This window comes from Dreissena polymorpha, chromosome 4, assembly GCF_020536995.1.
Source record: "Dreissena polymorpha isolate Duluth1 chromosome 4, UMN_Dpol_1.0, whole genome shotgun sequence".
In the NCBI taxonomy this organism is placed as follows: Eukaryota; Metazoa; Mollusca; class Bivalvia; order Myida; family Dreissenidae; genus Dreissena; species Dreissena polymorpha.
This window is the reverse complement of record NC_068358.1, coordinates 35404027-35421086: the sequence shown is the minus strand read 5'-3', so window position 1 is coordinate 35421086 and position 17060 is coordinate 35404027. Positions and strand designations below refer to the sequence as shown.

General features: G+C 32.8%; 1 protein-coding gene across 3 annotated transcripts in view; it reads right to left on the bottom strand.

The window, feature by feature from the left end:
• Positions 1–17060, bottom strand: part of LOC127879787 (uncharacterized) — a 43929-nt gene that overhangs the window by 7560 nt on the left and 19309 nt on the right. For all 3 annotated transcript variants that reach the window (XM_052426839.1, XM_052426841.1, XM_052426842.1), the window contains exons 2-3: positions 7912–8460; positions 305–423 (exon numbers count right to left, since the gene is read on the bottom strand). In XM_052426839.1, the coding sequence (XP_052282799.1) occupies positions 305–423; positions 7912–8005 (213 nt within the window). In that variant the 5' untranslated portion in view covers positions 8006–8460. The remainder of the gene's footprint in view (positions 1–304; positions 424–7911; positions 8461–17060) is intronic.

Sequence of the window (17060 nt, the reverse complement as noted above, 5' to 3'; positions counted from 1 at the left end):
TGGATTGATTTTACGCAGTTGCGACAAATTTCGATAAAACAAAATCAATTCATTGAAAACTTATACTTCAGTTATTATTTCTTAACGGTATGGTGTATAAAAGCACACGCGTTTAGACAAATTTGATGTTATGCACATAAATATTGGAACATCAAATGCATTTTGTATATAATCATTGTGTGTTTAAATTTTAGGACATTGTACTGTGGGAGTGTGTTTAAGTATTTAAATTGTCGGACACCAAAACCATATTTCCAAGGGTCCGAACACTTTAAGTAATTACCATAATATATAAAAAGCATACCTGTTTTGTTCCTAAATGTTTCACAGAGCACTGCAATATCGCGCGCACCCCTTTGTAAAAGGTTACGTTCGTCGGTGTCTCACTGTATACAGGAAGTTGATAAGGCACACCCGCGAGCACTGAAAGACAAACGCAAAACGTTCCTTTAACCTCCGTCATCGTGTTACATCAAACATCAAGCACTTTTATTATAAATAAACAATGTTAAAATTAATAAATTGAAAACGATGCAAAACATGATAAAAAGCGCAATATTAGTATACGATGTTGTTGAAACGTATAAATGTATTTTATGAGCTCAATTGCGAACATTTAGGGAGCAAACATGTATAAGTATCGCATAATCTACTTTATAAGGTGCAAAACAAAAAAGGTCCTTTGTTGGTAAGGTCATGTTTTCTGATGAATTATACATTTCCATTGGTCTGGTTTTCATCTAACCCTGAGTAGTTACATGTTAAAGTAAAATAAGTGTATTGTTGTTTGATTTAAACGGTGATTAGATGTTCCTTTTTTATTTCTATTTAAATGTGTTTATTTTGCTTTGGTTAGTGAATGTGTGTAGTGTACGAATGATTTGCTTATTCAGCATAAGTCTCGTGTAGTTTCCACAATAAAAAGCATATCCAACTCATTAATTCACCATTTTTACACATACATTATTTGAAGAGAAAACACTCTTCCTAACGATTTTCCTAGAATATTGTTTACTAGTATACAATTATCGGTTGCTTAAATAGAATATAATTCAAATTATTTATATCAGTATTAATGTTGTTGTATTCTTGATATCAATAGATGTCTAATATCAGAACATCGAATTATTAATAGCGAAATCATTTCTTTTAAGTCGTAATTATTTTTTATTTTATTGTTTGCATAATCCAAATTAGAATATGTCTTTTTAAGTTCTGTCAGGAAAGTTAATCGATAGTTGCCCCTTTAAGGAGTTCAAAAACATCCTAACTAACGTCAATTATAGTATTAATCCACAGTTTCTCAATACAGATGAGATCACAAATTGTGTGCCTCTGCAAAAGTTATATTAAGATTCTATAACTATATGAAAACTTAATCTTTTCGTTCTTTATTCTTGCGGAGGTAACCACTATACAACGTTGTCATAATTATGAATCTACATAAAAGTTGTGTTCACAAATACATTTAATTATTTGTTAAAAGTCAAAATTGTCAATGCATCTGTCTTTATGTTCAATAGCCCAGCTTGCTAGTAGATACGGGAAATAACCATGCTCAAATTATACAAAATTATACAATCAACGATGATAAATTCGACCCAATAAATGTTAGAATCACATTCAAAGTCCATCAAACTGAAGCGAAAATGACAATAAGTTTCACTCTGATGCTGTTTTGCATTTGTTATGGCCAGAAACGCACAGTAAATAGTGATATTCGTTAAAACAATCGTGTGGGAATGCCAAACTACATTCATCTCATGTATAATAAGTAGTGTTACATATTTATTGACAGCGATATGTGATGACTAATTGAATTAAATAAAACACGTGTTAATGATTGGAAAATTAGGATCCAGATCGTAAGACAATGTATAGTACAGGCGATTAATAAAGTAAGACTTACGACACAAAAGTGGCAAACGGATGATGAGAAAACATGGACAAATGATGCAATGGCGTATGTCGATTTAATAAGCAATTTCGTCGGCATTGTTTTAAACCAGTTGCAATATCAATTAATATCTATGTCCGATGTTTCTAAAAAAAATATAAATAATTATATTAATGATGGCATATCAGTATTACGTTACTACTTTAATAATATTCTAGACAAGCAGGAAATAAAATATTAAAATTTAAATTGATTAGTTGATGTTTTCAATTTAAATTGTTGTTAATGGTGACGATAATAATTATTGGGGTATTTATGCTGCTGAGAGATTTTTAACCGTCAAGCTTGTTCTACATATAGTCCGGTGTATCGCATTTATAACAGAAACAATGCCTTTCTAAAACATAACACTCTATGTTTTCGAAATGAAAGTTAGGGTTTTCATTTAACTAAACATAATTCAACTGGTTGTACTTCTTACATCCAGCAATGGCAGCAGAACAAAATAATATAAACCGCCATACATCTTACATTACTAATTAAACATCGTTACACTCTGTCGAAAGGTATTTATGTCATGTTTTCTTTATGATTTAGGAATCCCGTCAAAATACTACCCTCATGCAAACCATCTCTTTCCAAACCTCAGAGAGTCTTATACGTTAGGGCGTGTCAAGACTCCTTTATTAGCAATAAATCGCACAATAAAATTACACTTAACCCACTAAGGACATTAATACCCAATGATTAACGCAATCGTGTTGAAAATGTATATTTACTGAGGATAACACTTCAATTGCAATGAGCTCAAGTTCATTCGCAAGATCAAATAGCAACACCGTCAATTTATATCTCTTTAATGGCCACTTCAATACTCCGACGCATCTCATTTCTGTTCGGGTCATCATACTATAACTTACGCGCCGTTGATACGAAATGAACCAATCGCATGCCTAGGATGCATTGTCTTCATCAAATATTTACTTAATAGTGATCCGCATTGTAATTTAACACCTTTAAAGAAGCAAACGCGGTTAACTGATATTGACGTTAAGTATTTGGACACTGAACAAGACATTGTATTCCTATTGTCTAAGAGATCATTACAAATTAATTCACAATACGCAGAATCTTATAGTTAATTTAGTTTTGTCATGAACTCAACAAAGCGTATTAAAAGGTAACATAGTTCAAATTCTAGTATTTAATTATTCTTTATTCCACGTAGTATAACATGTCATTCAACATACTTGCCAAAAGTACCGCAACAAGAGCTATGTGTAATAAAATTTAAAATCAGGAATTGTACCAGTAAACAAATAAAGACATTTAACAAACAGTATCGTTTTAAGTATTCAATGATTGGTTTGCAGAACAGACGCGGTACAGATTTATGTCTAGTTACTTGTATGCAAACAAATTTACATTTGATAGTTCTCAAACAAAGACACCAAAAGTTAAAGAGAGACCTAATGTAATTATATTCTTTAAGTTAACAAGATTGTCCGATGTTAGCTAAGAAATATCTATCAATCTGTTTCAGTGCACTTGCGTTATACTCCATTTCCTAATAAACAGTCTTTTAAATTGTCCGTGATATATTTAAACAAATTAATTTACATTAAACGTATTGAATCCCAAAGGAATTTAAGACATGTGTGATAAATTGAATGAAAAACGAATGTACTCAAACATTAAACAGACCAAGAGGCTGCTATTTGGCTTTGAATCAAATATTAATTAGCCATAAAAAGGTGGGCTGTTACGCATTTTATTAATATGTTGGCAATGACTTTTCCCACCACAGCGAGAAACAAATACCGATTTCTGTAAAATATTCAAATAGTAAAACTTCGGTTGTTATTAGTATTTAGGGTAACTTTTGAAAACAAAGACATGTTAGACCTAATATATTTAGAACAAATATACAACAGTGAGAATTCAAGAATTAAGCTATGTTGCACGTGGTTCTCATGTGTCTATTGATTGTGAATGCGCATTTTAGCTCTTATTAATAATAATATGAGACATCGACGACGGTAATAATGTGGATGGTAATGTTGAGGAAAATAACGCAGTGTATATGATGGTTGCCGTGCGTATGAAGATATTTATAAGGTTAGTGGTGGAACTGTGACTATTATTAGCACTGCAGAAGATGATGACAATTATTTTGAATAGTCTAACACTGTGGCAAACTATTGATACACTTGCTGTCCGCTTCAAATATCGATGGTAGCAACACAAAGTAATTCTTGTTGCCCAAAAAGTTTATGCACATGTACACATATTGGTGTTGAAAACTTTGGCTGGATCGTCATTTGGGTAAAGTGGTATAAGTCCGTTTACTATTTACAAATGCCAGCAATCAAACTATGCAGACAGCTCACATTTATGTATACATACAGGATCAGAGAGTGCCCATAAAGTATTTAAATCACATTATCCATCTAAGCATTACTAGATATATAAAATAAGCTGTGTATGTACACTATATGACAACGATAAGATGTTTGTCGGCGGCCTGGGCATGTAATCAGACGTAACAGCTATATTGCGTTGAAGACAACCATACTCAGTGTGGCACGTTATAAAATACATACGCCAGACAACTAATCATTATTAATTCTGCAGGAGTCAAATTATATTTCTCCGTGACTGTTCCAAATCTCCCGGTGAAAATATATGTTGCGCTAAGGTAACATGTAATTACGGATAATGGTATCGTATTCCTGTCGGTTTGTTAAAACACAATACGCTTCATAGTTCCATTATGTAAGCACTTTAATTTAAATAATGCCATTATATATATGTCGTCAATAAATATTAAAACAAAAGTGTTAGGGCAGACATTTGAATGCACTGTTTCATGATAGTCCAGTTTAATCATACCGGTTGTGAATTTCACATTATTTTTGTTTTGATTGAATTTAACCGAGCTAGAGTACTCTATCCTTCAATAAATAACCAAACCAGATAACTTCACCAATTAAATGCATCAACTACGACCATTATATGTAACAAGAGACTGCATATTAATGAGTCGTATTTTAGAATGAATGAACATAGAGACCATTTTATATATTTAGAAGATGACGCGATATACCGTCTGTGCCCAGTATGTTTTATAATGTTCATATATGTTAGATGATTTCTTCTAATTATAAAACAGTGTCAATCCTGCGATTGAGCGGTCATATGTTAAATCTAAAAAAGCGTGTTAAACGTTGTCAAAGACACTTACTGGTTACAAATTGACATGCGTATGTATGTTAAATGAAACTGTTAACATGCAATTTAACTGCCTTTACTGCCTTTACAGCTAGGTCAATACTAAACAAAGTAAAGTAAAACGCAAAATAAAAACATTAGAACAATCTTCTATACAACAAAATATTTACCGTATTAATTACACTTTGAAACTTATTGCGAACGTTTCAGGTCAGATTGTTTTTGAAAGACAGATCGAGCGAATTGAAATCCTAATACTTACTTACCTACTTAGCATACAGGCAATTAAACAAATGCAGCCAAAAGTATTCATACTGATAATTTGTAAAACCCACAGTTCTTAACACACTTTCAAAATGATAGCCCTAATTCTCATGTGTCGAATATTGATAATGATCTTCCTGAAAATACCAGGGAGTGAAAAACGGGTGATCGAAGTGTATTAGAGAACATATAAGTCTTGGGTTGTGTCAAGAACGTTGAAAGATACATATAAATAATGGGCACTACTGGAGCGTTTAATCGATTGCTTAGATCAATTAAGTACGAAACAAGTGATGCCGCGGTGAAAGACATAGACAAAATGTTATGACCTCAAAACCGCAAAAGTAATACCTATTATTATACAAGATTATAACCCTTGTATTAATAAATTCATTTTTGTTTGTTGAAACTAACGATTAGAAGTAAACAGAGCAGTGAACGTTCAATCACGATAGATTTGCACCTACATTGAAAATATCAAATGGTGTTTAAAAAGTGCGATTATATTTTTTGAAGTTAAGTACATATCTAGTCGTAATGGGTTCAGCGCAGATAAATATTCTACACAAACCATAAAGCCCCTAGAGCGTAGTCAGTTATTACAGGAAGCCGGGGGATTATTTAGCAAGAACAAACAACCCTAATGCGCTCACACGAGGCACCAAGAAACGTAACTGTGAGCAGAGCATTATATACTTATAAGGAAAACTGCCAGAATGCCTGGCTGATATGTTTTCAAGAAACAATCATTCTCAAACTTATGCAAGATACATACAGTTTTAAAATATTCCGAATTAGTTTCACGATATGAGAAGAAAAAGTTCATAAGTGTTCAAATATTTTTATTAACGCTACATAATAAAACAACCAGCTTCATGTCAGCCGTGTTTTTAATTGCGAAGAACCCATAACCCAGTCGTGTGAGTAATAAATTCAACAATGGTTCATAGCATCTTTCATGAAGGTTGCGCAAAAATAAAAACGTGACTTCTTTTGTAATTACATGTTGTTTTCTTTCATGTATCTAAGTGAACTTGTTTTTGACGCGTCTTGTCAAGAGTTCAAACTGCTTTGACCAAGAAACATGGAGACTTGGCAAAATATTTGGCCCCATAGATTTTCACAAACTGTTTCTTTCTTGTTTGGATCTTGTGACCAAGTGCGGCGCCCTACGTAACCCAGTTTTATACACGTCCGAGAACTATCGCAGACAATTTCTCTGACCGTTTTGTATTTAGATTCGGAAAATAATGTGGCCATATAGTGTCTACAAGCTTTTTCTTTTATTTTACCTAATAAACTAGTGTTCGATCCTACATGATCCAGCTACGAGACATCATTGCGAACAAAGTTTGGCACAGTTTCAACAATAATGGACAAGATTTGGCGAGATATGGGGACAAATGTTCGAACCAAGATAAAGAAGCGTGGAAAATACAGAATGCCTCTAGAGTGTTCAAAATGCAAATCCTGACGGCGAAAAACGATTGACGAACAAAATCAATCACAATAGCTCACAATGAACACGCGTTCAGGTGAGCTTACAATGACTTTATCGAAGAAAACATTGTCCTCTAATTTATTACTTATAACACTTCTGTACGGTTTGGTTGCATAGATGTTTTTATAATTTTGGCATAACAACCTTTTTAAAAAAGTAATCCCAGGAGAGAAGCAAACTGAGTTCAAATGCGCATTTTTAAAATAATAAAAGATGTCACATAACAAATATAAAATATGTGTTTCCTTCGGTTTCAGAGAAGAGTTTTTATGTACGCTTTTACAATCATGTTTCATTGTAAAGGTCCACTTAAAGATGAAAAAATTATAAATTGTACCTTTCTGGATATTTTGACAAATGCAACGTAAGTGTACTCATATCTTATGTAATATAAGTGTGACAATTTGGCAAGTTTTCAAACCGAGAAAACGCTTAGATAGACTGTATACTTAACACTATTTCATTCACATAATAAACAGTGAAGTTCTTGCCTTGTGAGTTCAGACAAAAATGTGAGTTTAATATAAATGTACCTTTATAAAGGTGTACAAACGATTTGGCATCGTGTTGTGGCAAATAATACCTAAGGGACATAACCCTTTTGTGGCAACTTAAGATGAAGTTAACCGGAGGCACCTGAACGCGTTAAAGGAAGCCACTGAAAAACGAATCATGCGAAGTTTCACGAAATTGTACTGAAGCATTAAGGAGGAGATGTCGTTGTAAAGACGCGTTTACAGACGCCGAACAGAACTCAATTTCAAAATCTCACGCTAACCAAGATATGATTATGTGAGCTTAAAAGAAAAACTGTGATTGATAAAAGCTAGACAAGTGCAGAAGAATAAGTATCGAAAATATCTATAATATTCTGACGTATGCCCTTATGCGGGGCATTATAATTGACTATACTATATGACATTAAAATAATTGTCTTTAATATCGTGCAAGATACTTATCTACCTTCAAATAATATCAGTAAAATAAATTATAACATGCATTCAACTATGTCACTTACCGGTCACCATGACACTGAGCAGCACGAGGATAGGGTAGAATGACGTCAACTGTTTACACAACGTGGCTAATGACCAAATTTTCCAACTCCTCATTGTGTCACATGCTGTTTAGGCGGGCGCTCAGATCTCAGTTGAAATAATTGAAAGCATTAACGAGTTAACTGTAGCAGCGGAATTCAGCTAATTCCATCAGAGCGCATTTAACTTTCTTCGTAATTTAAAGTGAACTGCAGTTCATTTGCCCTTAATTGTTTTCTGCACTATCTGAAGAATATAACTGATCTGGTTTAGACGTAGTCGGTAAGTACCGGAAAAATCCTATGTTCTTTATAAGTTGTCAATAATTAACTTCACGCATTGAAATTTATAGCCGAATCCACTTTAATTAACAACCATTACAAACACGTCCACGCAATTACCGCAGATGTTGATAGAAAATGAAGCAGATAACGTTCCAAACCGGTGAGTATTCCGGGAAATTAACGTTATCCTTGTTTTTTCACCGCACTGCGTGGAATACCGGTGGTTTCAGGAGCCGAGGTTAGTATCTGAAGAAAAAAAACGCATTACGATATATTGCCCTGTCAGCGAGATTCAAAATAATACATTTTACTTTTGTATATTTATACATGGAGTTTATTTCTATAACAGCATTCGTGCTTAACACATGAACAAATTGTTTATGCAATACGGTATAAAATTGTAAGAGAATAATCTGTATTATGAATGACATATGTTTGTGTGTGTGCGTGTGTGTGCGCGTGTGTGGGTGCGTGTGTGTGCATGATTTATAATATATATACGCATAGCATCAATGAATAAATCACCTATACTAAATACGACCCATGCATTCAAGTTAACCCTCTACATGCCATGGGTCTATCATAGGCATTGAAGTCATGCTCATTTGAAATAATGATGTTGCGACTTAATTATTCATGATAACTCTGCATGAAACAACTCGGTAATAATACGAAATTGTCGTCGGCGACAATTTGTGTTGCGTTTTGCTTTGATCAATGCGAAACATGACATTAAACGACTAACGGAGAGTACAGACAGTTAACTACGGGAAGTGTTATCATGTGACGCGTTTGTTGTCGCTGAAATACAGTCACTCATAAGCTCGAACATGTAAAAGATATAATTGAATTGTGAACGTATCGAAGAGTTTTATAACAAAAATCTAAACATATTTTGCGCCGTTTCAATGCATCCACAAATGAACAAAAATGATTTTCATTTGATTTGTGGCACTGCACAAGTTTAAGTCTCTGAACTAAAAAATAACTGAAAGTGTATATGAAAGTCTAATATGTAACAAGCATGTTCAATAATGAGGGACTTTTCTTTCGTGTTTGCTTTATGGCTCAATAAACACCAGTTTAGTTATCTCAATAAAATAAACGACGTTAATAAGACAATACGAATAAAGCTGGATCAGCATGATAAAGAATTGCTTATATATATCATACATGTATGTTGGTATTAACATGACCAGCGTCTTTATTAAAATGTATTCGATGTCTGCAAATTCTGATACATAATTTTATTTAAACCCACAGTGCATGTATAATTTACTTTATCAAAATAGGCGAAACAGATTAAATCAAGTTAAAGATATTATCCAAGTAACTGTTTTATAATCGAAAGCACGTGTCTTCTTTCGTATTGTCTTTGTCAAAACATATAACCAACAAGCATAGAACAACAATTTATCCGACAATACTATGAAAACATGTATTTCACATACAAAAACGAAATGCAATTATGTCTCTAGAAAACAAGGGACCACGCATGCGCAATACATGCGTAGAACGAAACATAATAGCATTGCGCAATCATTTGCGTAGACAAACACCGGGTGAGGCGTTTCGTATTAAGCGTACAATTATAGTTATAGGAGTAACTAATGAATCGTGTGCACAAAATAATTGAATATCCACTTCTCATTAGCGGTGGAATGAGTTATCCAGTTACCAAATAACTCATATATGGAATTTTGCGGTCCAACCCTGCAACAATCCACGTATTATGTTATGGACATCATTCAATAGCTAAGTACTCATAGTCATCTTTCATACATACAATCACAATCATCGATGTTTACAACAGATTTGTAACATAATCAAAAAATTGTTATTTACTAATAAATTATTTGTTGTTGACATTTGTTAGGCCTCGTCGGCACACACTATGATAAGGAAATACTGTATTAAAACATATAATAAAAATTGTAAAAAAGCATCCATCAGAATTATTGACGTATTAACGTTATCATCCTCATGAATTCAAACTATTTATAAATATAATTAGTGAGAATAAACACGTCATTTAAATTGAGCTTCTAAAAGAATCAAGTGTTAACATTTCATGCACAACGTTTAAGAACACGCACTCAACTTGAAATATGTTAAAAGTCTTTATTTGCACCTTTTTAAATTATTAACATACACTTATACTACAAACCACCATGTTTGATTTGATGTGACACTTTCAGCATTTATGAGATATTTAATAACAAATTTAAAATTGCAAGCTTACAAAACATCGATGAATATTTGAGGGCGTAATGAGTGTGCGAAACCAATTAAATCACGGACCACATCACATCTATTTTGACATGAAATTAACTTTAGCCGCGTTTATGAGCAAAGAAAAACCATCAATAATAAAAGACAGGGGACAGGTAGTAGTAGTAGTAGTAGAAGTAGTAGTAGTAGTAGTAGTAGTAGTAGTAGTAGTAGTAGTAGTAGTAGTAGTAGTAGTAGTAGTGGTAGTAGTAGTAGTAGTAGTAGAAGTAGTAGTAGTAGTAGTAGTAGTATAGTAGTAGTAGTAGTAGTAGTAGTAGTAGTAGTAGTAGTAGTCGTAGTAGTAGTAGTAGTAGTAGTAGTAGTAGTAGTAGTAGTAGTAGTAGTAGTAGTAGTAGTAGTAGTAGAAGTAGTAGTAGTAGTAGTAGTAGTAGTAGTAGTAGTAGTAGTAGTAGTAGTAGTAGTAGTAGTAGTAGTAGTAGTAGTAGTAGTAGTAGTAGTAGTAGTAGTAGTAGTAGTAGTAGTAGTAGAAGCAGTAGTAGTAGTAAGTAGTAGTAGTAGTAGTAGTAGTAGTAGTAGTAGTAGTAGTAGTAGTAGTAGTAGTAGTAGTAGTAGTAGTAGTTGTAGTAGTAGTAGTACTAGTAGTAGTAGTTGTAGAAGTAGTAGTAGTAGCAGTAGTAGTAGTAGTAGTAGTAGTAGTAGTAGTAGTAGTAGTAGTAGTAGTAGTAGTAGTAGTAGTAGTAGTAGTAGTAGTAGTAGTAGTAGTAGTAGTAGTAGTAGTAGTAGTAGTAGTAGTAGTAGTAGTAGTAGTAGTAGTAGTAGTAGTAGTAATAGTAGTAGTTGTTGTTGTTGTTGTTGTTGTTGTTGTATTAGTAGCAGAAGTAGTAGTCGTAGTACAAGTATAAATAGTCGTTGTCGTAGTAGTTGGTGATGTTGTTGTTGATGATGTTATAGTAGTAGTAAGTAGAAAAAGAAGAAAAGTTGCAGCATCACTAGTTGACAATTTTGAAGAGGACTCGAACGAAGATGCAGTTGATGATCGAGACGACGAGAAGAAGAAGTTATACTTTTCATTCTTATTAATAAACTATCGATCAGTAAATTGCAATCAAAAAGGATTCTCAAATCTTATTTTCACATTAAAAATAAACGCACTCAAGCTAAACCTCAGCCTGTATAAATGTATGTGTCATCAATATTGATTGTATAAGCGTATATACGCAGTATTTAGAAGAATGAAGGCACAATTGCACGGCTGGGATGTGAACAATTTAAAATATTCCGATTATTTTATTGTAATGCAAATGTACAGAGCTTTAATTATAATACCTTTAACTTGAATTCGCGTTCATTCGACCCAAAACGTTGAATGTATTACGTGACATGCAATTGAACAAGAACGAATTAAAAGCGGAAAATGATGAATGTTTGAGAGATCATATGATCACATTATAATCATTGTGATAAACCCATAAAAAAATTGCTTTTGATGTACGCGACGCTTATTCCACTGAAATCTGATAAGTTTAAAATGCCATTTAACCTTTCAGACAAAAGAGGCGAGCAAAAATAAACGCAGACATAACAGCTTTTAAGAAGGGAATAGGTTGCATTAATGACCTAACCCTGAATAAGCTTGAAGCATAATTTATTTATAACATTTGAGGTCCCGGTATTCAATCGTTTCATAAATAAGTCAAAAATCACATGTTTTAGAACGAGCATAAATATCGCATTGCTTAAAATGACAATTAAAAAGGTATTAATGCCCATTAATATCTTTGGATTTAGAGGTTATATTAGAGTGCCATTAAGACTTACTAACTCTTTGTGTTTGATCTACAAAAAATGACAGGCAACCGATAGGGGCAGTACCTTTATTTGATATGACATTAATTTTATCAAATGTTTGTGAATACTCTACTCGAAGCGTGATATAAAACTAGTATTAATTAAAGATGTTATAGGCGAAATGTTTGTATTTATGTAATGACAGTATTATATATGTATAACAGTTTTTAGACTCGATTTTAAGACAAAAATATGACGTTTTAATACAAGTCTATTTGATTTCAAAAGTATCATTTTTCATAGTTTAAAATTCTTCAAACACATTTCGTTATGTACAGTTTGAAAAACATTTTAACATGTACAAGGATTATAAGATTATAAGAACACGTGTTACTGTATAATACAGATATTATAAAATATACACTAAATTGGACAGACAGAAATTATTGAAAAATTAGAAAGTAAATCAAATATACCATGTGCAAGCTTTTTTTTAAATAGTTTTGAAATGTGCATTGGCATCATTCTCGATACTTGTGAAGCATACTGGGCTATGTATATGTGTTTAAAATTTATGATAGAAAGTGTCTTCATCAGTCCCTTTTAAAGCTTAATTTCTTTATACATTGATTTTAACCGATCGTGTGTGTTTTACTTGGGAAAATGACTAAATTATTTTCCTGTATATGTTTATGGTAATTTTGCCATTTAATATGATAAAATATAACATGGAGTATGTACATAGGAATAAGGCGGTTGATGTGGCTATTGCGGTATGTATAAGGTACTAAGGTTACTGATATTTTTTAAATAAGTAGATTGAATTTAGTCGGTACATTATTTCTGCCTTATGTATTATGATAGATTTTACGAAATCAATTAAGGTTGCTGTATTTAGAATCTTCGTCAGAGGATCGCATGTTTTGAGAGCATGACTTCTGGGAACTTAATTGCAAGAAGTGAAGTGATACCATATCGCCCTTAGTTTGCAATAAATCTACCATCCGCGTTTTTAAATAGCCAAACAGTAATTGGTGTCTTTAGACAGACCAGTAACAACACAAAATAGGTAATTTGCAACCAGACATATCGCTCCAAGAAATTTCCCAGCGAACTTTGTTACACTAATTGCAACAAATGGTGTTCAACAAGGTTGAAACCCGGCTTGACGGAATTCTTTCCATGGCATCCGAATCTCTATTGACCATCTTGAATCTAAGATTTTAAAACGCGGAACCTAAATGTTTTGAGAGAAATAAAATAACGGCGTGTTTTATAGTGTCTGTGTGTTTGCACCTTTCATTTTAATGGTTCTGATAATTATTTACTAAGTAAACGAAACTTACGATTGGTCTCTGATTTACCAAGATATTATCGTCTCAATATACAATTCACTAAACGGTGAAGTTATTTATATTATGCAAGAATAAAAACAAGTTTTGGATCACAATATGATGTGAACATAAACAATTTAATGTGTAAAATGTGTAACGACAGATCTGTTTGCTTCGTACTTAAGATTCAAGTTTTGAAGTTTAACAACATGATGTCTAAGTGCAGATGTCACTCGGTCATGTGTGTGTCCATACAACAAAGAAACGCGCATCGCCTATCTCAAAACACATCCCAACGCATTTCAGACTACACCTCCGCAGCTACCCTTACATCATCACGTACACATTCTCGATGTGGCCTTTGACAAAAAGCAAACTAACTACTTCGGATATGCGTGTAAGCGGGTGTATTTATTTTTCTCACGCAGTATTCGATTTCATTTTATTTTTAATCAACATTTAAAGCGGGGATACAAATATACAGTTATGCATTTCTTTACTTGAATTTCGCTCTCGAATATAAGTGTCTAGATATTTTCTAAATTCATAAGGCTTCTTCTTTTACGAAAGTATACACCGAAAAATCGGCTGAGTTGTTAAAAACACGACAAGAAGAAGCAATTATATCTTATTTTATTTATATATAAAGGTTTGACGATTCAGGATCGATTTTTGATGAATGTATTAATGTATGTTAACGTGAAAATATTATGTAAATATTACACATTTTTTTAATTCGAAAGTATACAACTGTCTATTAAAATAAGAGTGCGATTTGTTTATCTTTTGATTAGCTCTCTGCGATATTCATTGAACATCGCAACGGCAAAAAGCAAAACAAAAACAAAAACAATGGTTAAACAGAAAAAGCAAGCTGAAGTAGAAGAACTAGTAGTCAAATGAAGAATAAAGTCAATAGTTATAGCAAAGAAAATAACAGCAACAAAATAAAACAAATCAAAAGACGAAACATATCATAACATAGCTTAGACATTATCAGGAGCAGTAACCAACGTGAAAGCGGCTTGATGATAAATGAAAGGAATGTTAGCGATAAATAAAAACAACAACACAAATGAATAAAACTATAGCTAAAACGGTTTCAGAAACAACATTTAGTAGCAACCAACGTGCAAACAGCACACTATGAATGACAAGAACGTTACAATCGAGCATGTTTAAACTGCTGAGCTCTATAAATGTTACAGCATAACGCAAGACTTTGTAATGTAGGTAGGAACGTGAATTTGGAATCTAAAGATCCTATATTTTATAATAAGACATACTGTTAGCAAAATGTAAACACAATTCTAATTATCATATATCTTAATCGACAAATATTGTAAACGCATTATGTGATTTTTAATTGAACTAAAAAAAGTAAAGAACCGATAATGTTGATTACAAAGATCGTAATGATCTAAAGTCTATTTTATATCCTAAAACATATTTTGGGAAGTACGCAATTCGTAGTATGATGCCATTGTATGAATGTAAACGTTCCGATAATCCTGTAAACAAATAAAATACAGCACAAATACGTCCTCAAAAGCGCCTTATAAAGAAAAACATAGTATTTACTTACGAACAAAGCGTTACAATTACACGTTATATTTCACGTATTTGTATTGTTTTTACAAAACAAAACAGGTTCGCGTGTTGAAGGTAGGGTCTTACATATCGCATGTCTATTGGGGACATTGTTCGCAAGATATTTGGTTTCTTGAATGAGCATTAACGTACTGGCGATAAGAGCATTAGGTACATATTTAGTAACCTAATAAAGCTCAGCTCTTTGTGTATCTTATCTATACACCATTGACAAAAAAACTATATGGGGCTAGGGTTGTATTTGATAAAAAGAAAAACGTATATCATTTCGTAGTTAATTTAAACTTAAATGCCAATTACTCACCTAAGGCCTATGAAAGATTACTGAGGCGGACTGCGGTATGAAGCTGGTTTCATTCAAAATAAATGGTACATGTAAGGCGTTTTGTTTTAATATGGCAAAGCGTCGGTAAAAGTATATGCGTAACAACGTAATTCTAATCCCTGTCCGTAGTACGTCTTGTTTAAAAATCAAACGACTCGATAAAATAATATTAATGATAAGTTTAAGTTGTATATTCAAATTTCATGTTTAGTTGTTTTTAGACCACGTAGTTTTAAACAGACCTATACATTCGCAAATCTACTTTGCATTAATTGTTCAGTATGCGTTTTTGTTTTATAAATAAGGAAATGGTATGGCAAAAGCGCCGAAACAATAGTCTTTATTGTGTGCACATACACATTGGAACGCGAGAAACCATTAATTGCGTATTAACCCATTTATGCCTAGTGGACTCTCCCATCCTTCTAAATTGGACAATTTACATAAATAATACTTCCTAATTAGGCGTGTTTACAAGGTAATACCTTTTGAGTAAGCGTATGAAGATTGTATAACAAAATGCAATTCAAAACTACTAATCGTAAAACTCACATTTGATAGTTTGGAATTTGTGTGATATTTTTTAATGTAACTATGTTGAACATGCATATTTCTGTAAAGAACGGTTACTTGATTTAAATTATTTGTGGTCCGTCTATTAATTTCGTCTGCAAAACGTCAATATTCGGTATTTCGAGAGACAACACAAACCTACCAACGCACCATAAGGTCCTGCATTTGTTATAATTTAATGATATCGTTATCATACAATCGCAGACGTTCAACACATTCTACAAATTATTATTGCTATGTCATGCGACTCATCTTGTAAAATTATCAGCCTATTTAAAGAGTGTGCAAAGTCAATCAGTCTAACAAACAACTGGAAATCCCTTGTCGTCGTTTTATGGCCGCTGCGCCTAATAAACAATTCATTCAAGAATAAATTAATTAGATTTGTATAGGTATAGACAGATGAAACCGCTGCCTTGTCATCTGGTTTTATGAGAAATCAAACTCGAGATAAAAATACGTTGTGCAAGTATAAATGTAATTTGTTTTATACGATTTTACGCGGGAAATATCTAAATTAAATGGCATTTGTGCATTGAAGATGAATTGTTTATTACCATGTTCTTTAGCGATTAGTTAAAGCCTGTGAATAATTCGACATTAAAAGACGTGGCATTAGCCGTCAACTTGAAAGAATATATATTATAATATGCTGTGTAGTGATTGTTTTAGAAAAGATCTGTATACATTAAAAGACTTGAATGTTCGATGCAACGTCTGTATTGATTGATAATTTAAGAAAATATGTATAAAAAATGTCAGTTGACATCTTAGCAATAACACCGACAAAAGGTACGATCTCAGCTTAGCAGGTGTATTAACGCACGCGTTATCTAGGATACATTCATTCAGAATAGAACCTTTTTAAATAAACTTAACGCGCAGAGTGATACAAAAATGCACGGTGTTTGCAATAAATTGACTTCTCATCATGTTTTACATAGCTCAGCATTAATTGTTTCCTACAGAGGTGCCAGGCCCAC